This window comes from Puma concolor, chromosome F2 (genome assembly GCF_028749965.1).
Source record: "Puma concolor isolate L17-30 chromosome F2, mPumCon1.1.hap2, whole genome shotgun sequence".
Taxonomy (NCBI): Eukaryota; Metazoa; Chordata; class Mammalia; order Carnivora; family Felidae; genus Puma; species Puma concolor.
Genome location: NC_141684.1, coordinates 3,628,049 through 3,645,281, shown reverse-complemented (window position 1 = coordinate 3,645,281; position 17,233 = coordinate 3,628,049). Strand labels below are relative to the sequence as shown.

Sequence of the window (17,233 nt, the reverse complement as noted above, 5' to 3'; positions counted from 1 at the left end):
TACAGCGCACCCAGCCTTGCAACGCTCAATTCAAGAAAACGCAATTGATGGCACAGCCACCATGACCCAACTGACTCTGAACGAGGACCTCCGGGATCCTGAGGTTCTTCCCTCAATTCCAAGAGTCTGTCCCGTGGGGAAGGCCACACGACGGTGGAGCGGAGCGGCAGAGGAAAGTGCCGGTCCTCAGGGGGGCCTGGGCAGGGAGGAGAACCGACGACGGGCCAGGGCTGGCTGTCAGGAGGCCTCAGGGGACGTCACACCCAAGGACCCACGAGGACATCACTGCTGCAGCTTCCCCATCCCTCCGTGCCCCGAACTCCCCCGACAGCATCCCGTGCCCTGCGGTTCCACCACACCTCCCTGCCTTCCTTCCCACGCCGGGAAGCATCTTCCCACATCCAGTCCCCCGGCTCCCAGAGGAGCCCAAACCCACAGTCCGGCTAGTGTGTGGGATCCAGATGCTGGACAGCTCCCAGCTACACCAGCACCTCTCTCTACTGTGGCGCCCTCAGTGGCGAGGAGGACTCCCTGAAACCCAACTGTCTGTGACTTCCATCCACGGACAGGACCGCCGTCGACCAAAAGCAGCTGGCGTCCCTCTTGCCCTGACCCCTCCTCAGAGAGCATCCGTGCTCAACATTCTCCACGCCACAACCAGCTTGGTCAAGCTCGGTGGGTGGGTCCCCTCAATCAACACCCCCCAAATGCTGGCGTCGAGACTGTACGCAGCACCCACAGGGCTGGGCCTCAACACATGCTCACTCGACAAGCCATTCTGGTGACCCTGCTGCCCGCACCCCCGCCGTAGCTGTGAAGGCCTTCGGTGCTCTCGCTACACCCCATCCCTGGACAGGCGCAGACCGACAGAGCTTTCCCAAATGCTATGGACGCCAAACTCCAAGCTCGGGCTCAGGCCCCTCCCAGGGCTCCTGGCAAACAGCATCCTCTGCTCCGCCAGAAGTCCCTGGCACCTTTACACTAGCAGTGTGTATTCATTTTGACTTCCTCACCACTCAGAAACCAATTCGTGGTTGGTAGCCAAAAGATTAAGTTTCGGGATGAATACAGAGAATGGTCATTCAATAAATACAGTTTTCAAACAAACAGGTAAAAGGTAGGAAACATTCCACTTTCATCACTGCACTCCTTGACTCAACCCCCAGTTCCCAGTATCTCATGGAAATGAGACTTAACCACACAATCATACAAGCTTCGTTGCAACGGCTTTCCAAAACATGCCACAGGGAGAAATACTGAGGAACCAGCTTTCCACCAACACGATTCTCTTTCTTTCTTTTCTGAAGAGCACTCAACACTCTGCCTCCAAAAAGGCAGAGTGGCCGAAACTGAGAACACCAAGCCACCGAGCAGACCGTACCTGTGCAGGGTGGACTCACCTTCATGTGGCTCGGGTCTCCTGGTTTGCCGCCTTCAGGGGCATTCACAGGCTTGCTCTCCACTCGAGGCCGAACGACCTGTCGAAAGGGACTGCACAGCGGAAAGCCACTCACGCTGATTCCATCTAAAAGTAAAATTTTAAGATGCTTTAGCACTTACAGAATATGGAGAATTTTAAAACCCGTTGGTTTCCCTGAACTTGAATTCAGGTATCAGTTTCGAACAAAAAGAAGGTAGACAATTTTACATGCATATCTGTAATCAGCTCTGTCCCCAGTAAAGACCTAGAAACGATCACCAACACAGCACAATAAGCATCCCTGATGTCCAGACCATGGTCTCGAGTTCTCACTTGTTCACTTTTAGGGAAAAGCAGCCAGGGCAGGGTTCTCAAAGAAACGGATGACGCCAAGTCAGTGGCAGGAAACGTACGGGTGAGCTTGGACACCTCGTTCTATGCCAGAGCAAGGAAACCAACCAAGATAAGGGCTGGGTCAAAGGCCTCTGCACCCAACTGCAGAAGCTCCCACTGGCCAAGAGGAGACAATGCAAACTCAAAGTGATAGTAAATCCAACTGATGGATGCTCTTCAGGTAGGTGTAAATCCGTATCTAATGGATCTAATTTAAATCCACATCTAGGGGCACCTGGGTGGCTCATTCAGTTGAACATCTGACTTGAGCTCAGGTCATGATCTCGCGGTTCGTGAGTTCAAGCTCCGCATCGAGCCTGCCACTGTCAGCACGGATTCCACTTTGGATCTTCCGTCCACCCCCCTCTCTCTCTTCCTCTCTCTGCCCCGCCCATGCTCACACTCGCTCACTCCCAAAAATAAATAAAACGTGAAAAAAAAATTAAATCCACATTTAATCCATGTGTTCATTGTAATTTTCTTTTAAAGTCAATGGCCATCTGTGGAGGATAAGAATCTTGATTTTCCTGAAAATTGGTAAATTAAAAAAATCAAGCATTTATGAACTGTACAACTCGATAATCTCATGATGAGCAGCATGTATCTTTATAAAAGCATTCTAGCAAAATGATAAAGAAGGGATAAAATCGGAATACTATTTTACAACCCCTAGTCCAGGATTTTTCAACCTCAACACTGAGACGTGGGGCTGGACAATTCTCCCTGTTGGGGACCGTGCTGTGCAAGCAGGATGTATAGCAGCATCTCGGACCTCTACGCACAAGATGCCAGGAGCAACCTCCCCCCAAGTTGTAACAACCAACAATTGCCACACGTCCCCTGGAAAGGGGAGTGGGAGCAAAATCGTCCCTGGTTGAGAACCACTGATCTGGACAAAGCACGGGCAATTAGTAACATCACAACGAGAGAAACAAGGGGGCATTCCCTGCCTCCTGACCTAAGAACACAAGACCACGCTGGACTTGCCAAAGGGATCAGAGGCGAACCTGATCAAGCTTCTGGATCCAGCTTTGCCCCATTTTCAGGAAACGCAGGGGACAGAAGGACACCACAAGTGCTCAATCAACAAGCCCACGCTGTCGAAGTCTCCTTGGGCTGGATGTCCCAGCTTCCTGAACAGATAAATTATCAGGAAAAGGAAAGAGCAGGGGTACCTGCCCGTTAAGAGAAACTTAATCAACTCGTCTATGTAGGGACATACTCATATGCTAAGACTATAAGTAAGTAGAGCTAAGTACTGACTAGAAATCAGGACGCTGCTCCCTTTGGGGGTAAAGACGGGGCACGTGAGAGGCCATCCAGCTGGCAAAGCTCTAGATTTTGATCCAGGTCCTAGTTAGAAGAGTGTTACCTTCTAACAACTCATCAAACTATTTATTTGTTTTGTATCATTTCATCATCTTTTTTTTTTTTTTTTAATTCCCGTATAATCAACACAGCGTTAGGAGTTCCAGGTGAACAACATATTGATCCAACAACTCTACACGCTACTCAGGGCTCAAGATACCCTAATCCCTTCACCTGTGTCACTGTCCCCCACTCACCTCCAGAATCTGTTTCTAATGTCGCCCTAAAAAGCTTTAAAAACACAGTTCTGTTTTTATTTTCAAAAAATTTTTAACTGACTTTTCAAGTAAGTGTTAGGATTCACATGTATGTGTGCCAGACCCTCTACCTTCTGGGACACTGTTCCATTTGCAAACAAGTCTATTTATATGGACAGGTCTGAAGTGACAGATACCTAAGTATCTGTTGATGGAAACAAGTTCCCAACGAGCTAAGAAGACTCCAGCTGAGTTAGTGAGTTTATTGAACAATAGTTTTATTATTCAAGAACATAAAGAGATGCTGTCCTGTCAAGTAAAGCTCCAGTAGTTGGAGCTGTGCAACAAACCAGCTGGCATGCACAAGTGTTCCCCTAGTGTGTCAAGTACGAGAGGCCTCTAGCATAGACCAGGCTAGCGGAACAAGTTGCCGGAGGCCACGTGTGTGAGAACTGAAAACTACTAATTTTGGCTTAAGATACATGGGAACAGATACAAGAGAAAAACAAACAGCAAAACTGAGATTGGTAAGATACCAACTCCTTTCTGTGAGGTATTTTGTGGCTTGTAAACCTGCCCCCATCTTACAGAAGAGCCATGAATAACCTCCCCGAGGTCAGAGTGGCAGTAACTGATCCTGGGACATGCTACCCCACACCAAGGGACTATCCATCTAGTAACTTGGATGGCTGGGTCCCACAAGTAGGTCAAACTGCACAGGGACAAAGTGAGGATCGGGGCATTACTTCTGCAGACAGCAGGCTAGACAATTCAGACCAACTCAGCCACAGAGAACAATACAGAACACAAAATAGCCTTCAAATCTCTTCAAGGCGCTGGAGAAGCAGCAAGGCAGTGAGTAACCACAGGGCCATGATCTGGCAGAAGTAGAAAATACTTAGACGGGAGGTGGCATTAAATTTCCTTAGACACCTCAGGGTGCCTGCAGATACCAGAAGAGTTGACCGAGAAGCCGAGAATCGGGGCAGAGCCTCTGACAAACTCTCAGCACAAAGTAGGAAGTGTCCCCCAGGCACAGCAGAAGGAAGTCCCAGAAGCTTTTAGGGGAGGCACCAAAAGATGACCCCATAAGTGAAGGGTAGACTGGAAATAAAGCAGGCTCACAGGGGCCACGGCCCAGCTTTGAATTGGGTTGGTCCTTCTAACCAGATTCTGGCAATTCTGCCAGAATCCATTCCTTGTCACCTCTATTCCACCCCGTGTCTTCTCATCTTTGTGCTTTTCCAATTCTCTTCCCTCTGACAACCATCTACGTGTTCCCTCGTGTCCCACTGTTAGTTAACGTGCTGCCTGTTCCATCACGTGTCCCCTCGTCACTGTGGCAGAAAGCAAGGACTCTTCCTCAGAATCCAACCACCTGTCTACCCCGAGGCCCGTGCCTACTGCATGCAGAACGTGTCCAGGAAGACAGGAAGGCATACAGGCCAGGAGCTGCTGGCTGAGGTATCTTTGCCAAGTTACTTAAACTCTGAGCTTTCAATTCCTCATCCTCAAAATGGGACCAACGAGAACCTGTCAACTGCATGCTTCTCTGCAATAACGAGTTACTACATACCAAATATTTGTCACAATGCTGGGTACCTGGCAAGCATTCAACAAAAACAGGTATTATTATTAGAGCAACTTACACACATTAGAGATTCCTTAGCGGACTATAGACTCCTTGAAGACACAATTCTTGCTTCATTATTCTATCCCTTACAGTAGCTCACACAGGCTCTAGCAAATCAAACTCTCAGTAAATATTAAAGCAATGACTAACCTATAGGGTCAGATAGGATACTCCGTTTGCACACCACGTTCACCAAAAGTCCCATCACCCCAAAGTCACAGTCAACCATCAACTCCGGGTTAGGCAAAATTCCATCATGCAAAGTCCCAGCCCATAGCTATTACAGTTGAAGGAGCTTTCCCTCCCCGTTCTCCCAGTACCATGGGCACCATCTAGAAAAACTCTCCACCACACCATGGGGCCTGTGAGGGGGCTAGCACTATGAACACAGACACTGCAAAACATAAATCCACACTTCTCAGCACCGTGCCCTAGACACGAGGTCAAATGGAGCCTGTGAACGAGCAGAGCGCTCAAGATGACCAACAGTCACTCAGCCCCTAGGTCACCCTCTGCTGAGTTAAGGTCAGGTGCCCAAAATATTTTAAATGTGAGCACTGTCACTCTGACTCCCACACTCACACACAGCCTGGGACACAGCGTCTTCTGCTCTCCCCCAGGCGAAGCTCCCATCATCAGCAAATTACACAAACACCACCAGCCCCCAAAGGACACATTCTTTTTTACCATGGAAATACGAGCCCTTTCTCACACTAACACACTGCTAAGGTCTCCTTTCCTGCAAGTGGTCCAGAGCCCTGGATGGCAAGGGGAGGGTGCCGTAAAGCCAGCCTCCCCTCTGTTCCTTGTTCCTTCTCCAGCAGCTGGTTTTGGTGGGACTAGGGGTGGCCCAAATCCAGCCGTGGCCAGAAACGGAAGCGTCGTGTCAACAGCGGCTGATCCAGACCGGAGGCACCAGAAGGGCCACACGTGGACTTTGTAGATTTCATGTACAAATTCTAAAGGGCAGAAGTTGGGGACGGAGGCATCTTCCTTTGAATCGAATGCTATGAAGACATAGGCATTCTTCCCAACACATCGAGAGAATCTGAGCAAGTCACAAAACCCTATGAACCTCCATTTTCTTAGCTTGAAAATGGCAACCAACTCAAGGTGATCTATGAAAATATAAATCTGCAATGTCTCTGAGCTAGAAGGATCTAGGCTATGCACTTAGCAAAAAAAAAAAAAAAAAAAACAAAAACCTGAAAATTAGATCTGAAATTTGCCTCCTTTTTGGACAGAGACCTCAAAACTTCAAAGAAACCTCAAAAACCTATCATCTTGAAGCGCAGAAAAATACAACCAAAGCCCCTCCACAGCTTCTTTACAGACTATTCTGCCCTCTGATCCAACCGCGGGTGAAGAAGGAATGCGTAAGTAGGAGCAGAGGCAGAAGGGAGCTATCTAAAGGTTGGAAGATGAGCCCTCGGCCCACACAAGGATGGGGCTGGAGAGAAGAGGCGCTGCAGAGGGGGGGAGGGGAGAGACGGAGCAAACCACCCGCCGCGCCCGTGGAGGGGCGGCTCGCCAGCTGGGCCGGGCCGCAGGGGAGAAAATTCTGCTCACTCACTCGGGCAACTCTTCTGCCAGCACGGGCCATCACAAATAGAACAGAGAACAGATTGCAGTGGCAATTACTGGGAAGACAAGACCAAAAAAGTGACAAACAGGAAGGAAGCCTAGTGGGAAGACCAGAAAGGAGTGGATTCTCGGGGTATTTAAGAATGGATGAAACCGCGAGATCACCATGAATCAAATGGAGCTTGACAGAACTTCATAGTTACTGTTTACAGCGCTCAACTTTTCCATTAAGAGCGTTTCTATGGGCAATTCAGAGGTACAATTCTGTACGCGAAAAGAGCCCGTTCCCGAATTCAGCTCCAGCACAACCACGGTGACCACTCGGGAGGAGGGCAGCTCAAAGTGGGACCCGCGTGGCAGAAACCAATGGCAGTCACAACCAACAGCTGCAGTGACGAGAGGCGGTGATGGCGTCTCCACGTGCCAGGCCCTGGCAGGGGCCATCGAAGGTCCCTCACTCCCCGCGGGGCAGCGCTGTCTTCTCGGCTCCACGGAGGAGGAGGCTGAAGAGTCTGAGAACATTGGTAACACCGCACAGTTCGTCAGACGCGGAGCCAGAACTCGGGACTGTCGGATTTGTGACCACCCGGAAAAACCGCGACAACACACGTCAGTGCCCCCATGAGCTTCCAGGACAGCTCACCAGCCAGAGGGTGGTGCAGTATGCCACGCAGCCCTCAACCTGCCTTAAGGAGCCTCACAACGGCTTAGTGTCCACCTCCACTGGTGCGTCTCCTCAAGCAATGGGTCCATTTTTGCACCTTCCAAAGAAAGTAAGGCTTAAGGCAAAGTATCAATTTCTCTTGCGACAAGTTACAGGCACTGGAATAAAACAAAACTAGGACAAAATACATTTACAAAAGCAAAAGGAGACAACAATCTCCCAGGGGGAGTTGGTCAGAATATGCAGTTCCAGGTAGGATGTATTTTGAAGATGCATTTTCATTTATTCTTAAATAATCAATGGGTGCCGGGGGGGGGGGGGGGGGCGGGAAGCCCATCTGGTTATCATAAAATACAAGAAAACCGAAGGAATACAAGCATTTGGCTCAGAAATTAGCCAATACTCATCCTCAACTTGCATCGAGAAAGCGGGGAGTTCATTCATTCAGAAACTTTAGGATAGGCTTAGCAGAGAAAGTTCATGTAGAAACAGCAACCTTCATAAACCATTCACACAAAACCGTCCTCACACCCACAGCAGGCCGGCTTTGACACTGGCCTCCCTCTGTTGGATGCTCAGTCTTGATCCTGTGAGGACTCCCCACTCCAGGCCCTGTGCCCTCACTGACCTTTGGAACCTTCATGTACGTGATGCTTAATAACTACCCGCTGAGCCCATGAAGGGTTCCCAACTAGCTACCCTAGGCCCACACACAAGAGCTGAGCCCATGAAGGGTTCTAGGTGGTTCCCAACTAGCTACCCTAGGCCCATACACATGAGCTGAGCCCATGAAGGGTTCTGGGTGGTTCCCAACTAACTACCCTAGGCCCACACACATGAGCTCCTTGGGATTTCACTTATTGGTAGAACACTCATTTATTCCCACACTCCCACCCCCAAACCTGCTCTGACCTCTGAACACTCCCATGTACCCCCTGCACTTCCTCATTATCCATCAGCCCCCTTACGTCCCTGTCTGCCCTCTCCAGCCTTCGCTTCCACAGTCGAACCACAGGTCACAAAGCATCATCCGTAAAGGATCCGACAGTAAACACTTGAGGCTTTGTGGGCCGCAGGTCTCTGCCACAGCTACTCAGCTGAGCTGCTGTCGGGCACAAGCAGCCGCCAACATCCAGAAATGCATAGAGGTGGCTGCGTTCCAGTAACACCAAGACAGGCAGCAGGCCCGGGGCTGGTGGCTGGGCCACAGTCGGAGACACTCACCTGCACTTACAACACCCCATCCCCCAGGAAAGCACCCATCACTCCCCTGCCTGCTCCTCCCTCGACCCACCTGACAAGGCCCCACTCCAGGATAAACCCCAGTCTACCTTCTCTGTGGGGCACCTGAAGCCCACGGTCAATGGAGAAAACCATGCACTGGGCCCAGCAGGCTGCCTTCAGACCCACCACCACACACCTGGGGCCCACTGTCACCATGTGCGTAAGGTGGCCCCCAGATGAGTCTTCCCTCTCCTCACATGTCACTACCACCCACTCCCCTGCCTCCTCCCCACTGAGCAGCCAAACCCAAGGGGAGCAGAGAGACAACCAGAGGAGAGGGGAGGATCACCCATCTCCCATCACTGGGCCTAGGACTGCACTTGGGGTCCTGTTAAGGGACAGCCTGGCTCGTCCCATTTCCCGGGTGCTCCCTGTGAACACCCTCCCTGTGCGGTCAGCAGCTCTGCCCCCTCCCCTACCACAGCTCTTTCTTTTAACACCCCTACTGAGATGCAACCAGCACAGAGTAACCACCGAAGTTTAAAGCATCCAACCGGAGGTGCTGACATTCGTAACACCATCAGCACAATGGAGATCGTGAATATATCCATCAACTAAGCTTGCCTGTGCGTCCTCGCATCCACCCCCCAAGTGCCGTCCTCCCCAAGCCCAAGCCTCCTCCCAGCCCCATGTAAGCACTGCCATCACCCTAAAGGAGTTCACATTTTCCAGAAGTTAATCCAGATGGCATCATACACATTAGATACTGTTTTCTGTCAGGCTTCTGTCACACGGCATCCTCCTCTTAGACTAATTCCAACATACTGCATGCATCCAGGCTGGACTCCTTTTAATTGCTGAATAGTAGTCCAATGAATGCCTGTAACAATCTGCTTACCCATTCACCTAATTTATGAGCCCTCAGGCTGCTTTGAGTTTTTATTACGAATATAGCTGCTCTGAACACGTGTGTCCTAGTCACTGTATGGACACATGCTTTCACTGCTCTTGATTAAATTTCTAGGAGTAAAATGGCTGGGTCACATGGTAAGTATAGGTGTGATTTTCCTAAACCGTTATTGATAAGCTACTAACATTTGCAAATAAGTCAAAAGGACTCTGAAGAACAAGGAAGAAGAGACCATCAAAAATGAGCAGGCGACCTGAGAAAGAACGCAGCATGACCTCTAAAAAGGAGAAACAGGGCAACACAAACGCTCATCGAAGAGCGCACCCGAAAATCGGCCATCCCCGACGGAAGACCCCAGGCGCGGCTCTACCCGACCGCACACAACACACACGTCCGCGCAGGAGAGCGCCCGTGGGTCCCCTCCAGGGGCACGTGTGGAAGTCCGGGCCACAGCAAGGCCTCCTCCCAGCGCCCAAGGTGTACGGCATGCTGCAAGAGCCAAGTTCCAGGAAGCTCCTACCTTGCAGCCTACTGGTAGCGGTCCCCTTTGTTGGGAAGGAATGCCATTTGAGTGCCCGGCTGCACAGGAGCCCAACCACAGCAGACGTTAAGACCATTTCCTAATTCTTTCGACAGGACAGTATTCAATCTTCTCCTCCCAAGACACTCAAGTGGACACAACTGAAGCAGGGGACACTGAACCCCAGATAAGGACATTTGTGGCCACTAGAGACAGGGCCTAGAAACGCGTGACCAAGAACACAGACTTCTCTTCTCGCAACATCTTCAAGAGAAGCCAACACTTCCCAGCCGCTGGCCACCCTGGCGCTCCACTGACCGAGACAGACCGCACCACCAGAGTCGGGACAAGGACCCTGGCATGGACCACAGAGCCCTGCGCTAACCTGACTCTGGCCGGAAGCCCCTCAGGGCAGGAACAGTGACCTTCCACCTGTACTTGAACCATCTGTCACAGCACATAGCACATGGGGGAACTATCTGCTGGGTTAACAAATGCATCTACATCCTTCTGTCAATTACTAAGCGACAGGAAACACCTCTCACTGTCAGGCCGCTGCACGGCACACAGGTGGCACAGGGCAGACCTCCAGGGCCATCACTCAGACGGGCGGGGACACGCAGCCCCCTGAAGCTGCCTGATGGGACGGCCCAAGCTGCGAGCCTGCATCTGGAAGCTCCTAATCAAAAGGAGGGAACCAAGGATTTTGTGAATGAGTGACTTCATGGAGGAATAATCATCCGAGGACTATATTCCAAAACACCAACAAGTCACTTCTCTGTAGAATAAGAAGGCCAGAATGGGTTGCTTTGAAAAGAGGTGCGTTCCTCATCACCATGCTGGGCCAAGCCGGAAATAGCAAACTTCTTAGCCAAGACCTTGGGGACAACTGGCACGAGGACAAAGTGTGGTGACCTGGCCCTTGTCTCTCCTGCTTGAAGCAGCTGTCGGGTCATCCAGGGCCCCCGTGTCCCACTAGCCCAGGCCTTCTCCCTGTGCACATAGAGGAGGGGAGTCCCATGGGACCAGGAGACAGGAGGCCCTGGGTTCCAACCGCAGGGTATCCCCACGTCTGGCCACAAGTGGACTGCTGACCAGAGTCTGGACATGGAACCAGAGCTCTGCCAACCTGCCCCCCACCTTGGGGAGGACATCCCGACTCCCTGTTCGACAGCACGAGTGAGGAAGAGCTCCTCGCAGGTTCCCGCTCTGGGTCGTACAGCTTTTACATCTTGTTTACATGCATTACTCCATTTCTACTTCAAGAAACACAAATAAATGAACATCATTTCTCCAAAGAAAGCTGCAGAAAAAGCTCAATTAGCATATGTTATTTTGGGATAAAAATCAGGCAAACAAAACCAGAGTACTGCCAGTTTGAAATTGGAAGTAAACGCCTTTTCACAAGATAATCAAGGGAGAGTGGTGGTGTCCCAAGGCAAATAATGACATGTGCCTGTTCTCCTCTTAGAAACGAGAGATGCAAAGTACAGTCCGGATGTTTTGTGTACCCTTCACAGCACTCCGTGAGCACAGAGCACCGCCAAAACACAGGGAACGTCGTTACTTGGGTAGTCACCCAGCCAAGCCACAGTTTCCTGTTGGAACACCAATTTAAAAAGTTATCAAAAGTACACCCCAGTCTCCCACAAAACCCTTCTTCCCCAACAAATCAATGTTCATACCTACAGGCACATGCTCATAAGGACTAACATGCACACCGTTCCAAAAACTTGCTTTCCTCTTTCTGCCACGAGGTTTTGTGTTTTTTTTTTAAGTTTATTTTGAGAGAAAACACATGCACATGAGTGGGGGAGGAGCAGAGAGGCAGGAGGAGAGAGAATCCCCAGCAGGCTCCACACTCAGCATGGAGTCCAGTGCAAGGCTTGATCGCACAAACCATAAGATTGTGACCTGAGCAGAAATCAAGAGTCAGACACTTAACCAACTGAGCCAACCAGGTGTCCCTGCCACAGGGTTTTCAGCCACGCATAAAGAACATTTTCCCCAGCTCACCCATTACCTGGACACCAAAGCCAGACAGAAACACTACAGAAAACTACAGACCAATATGCCTGCTGCAACCAGATGCAAAACTCCTTGATATAACATTAGCAGGGGCTCTTGGGTGGCTCAGTTCGCTAAGCATCCAACTTCAGTTCGGGCCATGGTCTCACAGTCATGAGTTCAATCCCTGCATCGGTCTCCATGCTGGCAGTGCAGAGCCTGCTTAGGATTCTCTCCCCACACCCCCCCCCCAACTCTCTCTCTCTCTGCCCCTCTCCCCTGCTCATGCTTTCTCTCTCAAAATAAATAAACTTAAAAAAAAAAAAAAAACAGTAGCAAACAAATTCAACAGCACATTTAAAGGAGTATATACCATGATCAAGTAGGATTTATCCCTGGGATGCAAAGACAGTTTAACATACATAAGTCGATAAATGTGATACACCATGCTAACAGAAGGAAAGAGAACAATCCTATCATCTCAGTCAATACAGGAAAAGCATTTGCCCACTTCAAAATCTTTTCATGATAAAAGCCCTCAGAACTGGGTGTTGAAGGACGTACCTCAACATAATAAAGGGCATATAGGACAAGCCCAGTTACCATACCCAATGGCAACAGCTTGCAGCTTTTCCTGAGATCAGGCAGAAGACAAGGTGGCCCACGCTCACACGTGTTCAACTTCGTGTCCAAAGTCCTTGCCAGAGCCATCAGGCAAGATTAATAAAAGGCATCCGAATCAGAGAGGAACAAGAAAAAATGGCTCTACTTGCAAATGCTCTGATCTTAAATATAGGAAATCCTTAAAACTCAACCAAAGGGGGAAAAGACACACATTAGGTCTGATCAAATTTAGTCAACTTGCGAGATAATAACCTTAGTACACCAAAGTCAGTCGCTTTTCTATGTGCTAACAAAGAAATGCCTGAAAAATAAAGACAACAATCTCATTCACAATAGCATCAAAATCAAGAAAACACCTATGAATAAATTTACCTAAGAAAGTGAAAGATCTGAACACTGAAAACTGTACAACGTCAATGAAAGAAACTGACACAAATAAATGAAGATATCCCCTGTTTATGGACTGGAAAAATATTGTTTAAAATGTCCCTACTACCCTAAGCCATCTATAGATTCAATACAATCCCTATCAAAACTCCAGTGCATTTTTCACAGAAAAAGCACAAGCAATCCTAAAATCTGCACATAGCCACAAAAGACCCCGAGGAGCCAAAGCAGTCCTGAGGAAAAAAGACAAAATCGGAGGGATCACACTCCCTGATCTCAAACTCTACCAGGTAGCTGTAGTCATCAAAACAGCATGGCACGGGCATAAAAACAGACACGCGTACTACGGAGACAGAACAAGAGCCCAGAAAGAAACTCTCACAGAGACTGTCAACTAATATTTCACAGAAGAGCCAATAATACTCAGCGGGGAAAGGGTAGTTTCTGAGATAAGTGCCGTTGGGGGAAGCGGATAACCACACGCAGAAAAAGGACACCGGAGCCTTATCTCACACCAGGCACAAAAGTCAACTCAAAAGAGATTAAGACTTCAACAGATGGACTCCAGCAAAGAAGCTCCTGGAAGGAAACAGGAGAAAACCGCCACAGCATTGGTCTTGGCAGCCGTGTCTTCATGGGACACCAACGAGCAAGGAACCAAAGCGAAGTCAACACGTGAGACTACCAAGTAAGCACAGCCAGAGAAACTATCGACACAATGAAAAGGCAGCCTACAGAATGGGAGAAAATCTCTGCCAATCATGTATTTGGTTAACATCAAAATATATGAAGACCTCACACAGCTCAGGAACAAATCAGCAATCTGATTAAAAAAGGAGAAGAACCGGGCTGCCTGGGCGGCTCAGCCTATTGAACATCTAACTCTTGATTTCGGCTCAGGTCACGATCTCACAGTGTTTGGTTTTGAGCCCCATGTCGGGTTCGGTGCTGGCTGTGCTGAACCTGCTTGGGATTCTCCCTCGCTCCCTCCCGCTCCCTCCCGCTCCCTCCCTCTACCCTGCTCACGCACTATTTCATGTGCATTCAAAATAAACTCATTAAAAAAAAAAAAAATGAGAAGGGGCACCTGGGTGGCTCAGTCAGTTGAGCATCCAACTTGGGCTCAGGTCATGATCTTGCAGTTCATGGGTTCAAGTCCTGCATCAGGCTCACTGCTGTCAGTGCAGAGCCCACTTTGGATTCTCTGTAACCCTCTCTCTCTGCCCCTCCCCTGCTCATGCTCTCTCTCAAAAGCAAAACATTTTTGGGGCGCCTGGGTGGCTCAGTCAGTTAAGCCTCCGACTTCGGCTCAGGTCATGATCTCGCGGTTCGTGAGTTCGAGCCCTGGGTCAGGGCTCTGTGCTGACAGCTCAGAGCCTGGAGCCTGCTTTGGATTCTGTGTCTCCCTCTCTCTCTGCCCCTCCCTGCTTATGCTCTGTCTCTCTCTCTGTCTCAAAAATAAGTAAAACATTAAAAAAAATTTTTTTAATAATAAAAATAAAACTTTTTTTTTTTAATGAAAAGAACCAAGTATTTCTCCAAGGATGAACTACTAACGGCAACAGGTACATGAAAAGGAATTCAACATCACTAAACATCAGGGAAATGCAAATCAAACCACAATGAGCTATCATCTCACACTGATTATGATAGCAGTCATCAAGAGACAAGAGACAGGAGTTGGCAAGGATGTGGAGAATAGGCAATCCTTGCACTGTGTTGGTGGGAATGTAAATTTGTGCACCCACTGAGGAAAACAGTATGGAGATTCCTCAGAAATTTACAACCACCATATGATGCAGCCAGTTCTGAGTGTATTTCCAAAGGAAATGAAAACAGCATCTCGAGACATCGGACTCCCATGCTTATTGTAACATTATAGCCAAGATACGAAATCCACCTAAATATCCATCTACAGATGAGTGGGTATATACAGATGAGTGGTCTGTATACGATTCGATATTATTCCTTGATAAAGAAGGAAACCTTACTATTTACAACAGTATGGATGCACTTTGAGGACATACTGAGTAAAATAAGTCAGAGAAAGACAAATACTGTAGGATATCACTTCTATGTGGAATCAAAAAGAGCCAAATACATAGTAACAGAAAGAATGACAGTTACCAAGGGCTGAGATATGGGGAAAATGAGGAAAGGTTGGTCAAAGGGTACAAGCTTTCAATCAGAAGATGAATATATTCTGGGGCTCTAGTGCACAGCACTGTGATTATGTTTAATAATATATTACATACTTAAAGTTGATTTAAAAAATAGATCTTAAATGTTCTCACCACATGGGAATGCAAACTGGCATAGCCACTCTGGAGAACAGTATGGAGGTTCCTCAAAAAGTTAAAAATAGGGGCGCCTGGGTGGCTCGGTCAGTTAAGCATCAGACTCTTGATTGTGGCTCAGGTCATGATCTCACAATTCGTGAGATCGAGCCCCCGGTCAGGCTCTACAATGGGCACAGAGCCTGCTTGGGATTCTCTCTCTCTCTCCCCTCCCCACCCTCCCCTGCTTGCATGCGTGCTCATGCACATGCATGCTCTCTCAAAAAACAGTTAAGAAATAGAACCACCCTGTGATCCAGCAATTGCACTACTAGGTTTTTACACAAAGGACACAAAAATACTAATTCAAAGGGACACATGCACCCTAATGTTTACAGCAACACTATCTACAGTAGCCAAATTAGGGAAAAAGCACAAGTGTCCATCACCTGACAAATGGATAATGAATGTGGTATGTGTATACACAAACACACACAACATACATACATACACACACACACACACACACACACACACACACACACACACACTCACAATGGAACGGTACCCATAAAAAAGAATGAAATCTTGTCATCTGCGACAACACGGATGGAGCTACGGAGCATTAGGCTAAGTGAAGTCAGAAAGACAAATACCATAGGATTTCAGTCATGTGGAATTTAAGAAACAAAACAAATGAGCAAATGGGAGAAAAAAAAAAACAGACACAAACCAACAAACAGACTCTTAAGGATAGAGAACAAACTGAGGATTGCTGGAGGAAAGTGGCCGGGGGGATGGGTTAAAGGGTGATGGGCATTAAGGAGGGCACTACTGATGAGCAATGGGTGATGTCTGGAAGTTGTGAATCACTCCGTTGTACATCTGAAACTAATATTATACCGTATGTTAACTGAAATTTAAACAAAAACTTAACAAAATGTGATCACCACAAAAAACCCACTAATTATGTGATATGATAGAGATATTAGGGATATTAGCTCTAACTATGTATGGTAATCATTTTGGAATGAGTCAAATCAGCACATTGTAACTTACGGTGTTATGTGCCAATCGTATCTCAAAGCTGCAAAAAAATAAAACCAGTAACTGTACACCCTTCATGTGTTTACTTATCATTTGGACACATACTTGTGTGAAATGCCTGTTAAAATATAGTCTTCATTTTTTACTGGGCAACAGTTTTAGTTAGGTGAGAAAGGCAAATTCAAACCACAATGAAATACCACTACACGTGGGGCAGAACAGCTAAAATTTAAAAGACTGACAATACCCAGGGGTGAGAAGGTCCTGGAACAGCAAAGAACCTTCAGGTAGATGGTGTGGGTGTAAATGAAAATAAGCACATTGAAAATATGTGTGGTAGGGATGTCTGGGAGGCTGTCTGTTGAGCATCCGACTCTTGATTTTGGCTCGAGTCATGATCCCAGGGTCGTGGGCTGTGTGCTGAGAGTGAAGCCTGCTTAAGATTCTCTCTAGCTCCCCCTGCCCCTCCCCCACCTCCTCCCTTTCTTAAAAGAAAGGAAGAAAACCTACATGGCTATAAAGCTGCTAGAGCTAAACACACATAAGATCTATGATCCAGAAAACCACTCATAGGCTTATGTGGGCTTGTGTCTACCCAGTACCTGTGCCAGAAAAATTATACCTATTCATAATAGCCAAAGGCTGGAAACAACCCAAATGCCAATCACGAGTGGATAAATTGTGGTATCTTAACACAGTGGAATAGCATCCAGCAACATAAAGGAACAAACAAACCCAACATGCATGGAACTTGGACATAATGTTGAGGGGGTGGGGGGGACCACATACACTGATTTTGGACTTCTGCCCTCTAGAACTTAAATTAATGTTGTTTAACCCCCCCCCCAAAAAAAGACACCAAAGAATATGTACTATATTTCTTCCTTAACAAAGCCAAGAAGTCAAGAACAGGCAAAACTAACCTATGATGACACAAGTCACAATTACAGTGATCTTTGTGCAGGCCAATCACCAGTGA

The 17,233-nt window shown here is 48.1% G+C and overlaps 1 protein-coding gene across 6 annotated transcripts in view; it reads right to left on the bottom strand.

The window, feature by feature from the left end:
- TRAPPC9 (trafficking protein particle complex subunit 9) overlaps window positions 1–17,233 on the bottom strand; it is a 568,037-nt gene that overhangs the window by 379,047 nt on the left and 171,757 nt on the right. For all 6 annotated transcript variants that reach the window (XM_086696009.1, XM_086696010.1, XM_086696012.1 and 3 more), the window contains one exon: window positions 1,401–1,525. In XM_086696009.1, coding sequence (XP_086552135.1) covers window positions 1,401–1,525 — 125 coding nt within the window. The remainder of the gene's footprint in view (window positions 1–1,400; window positions 1,526–17,233) is intronic.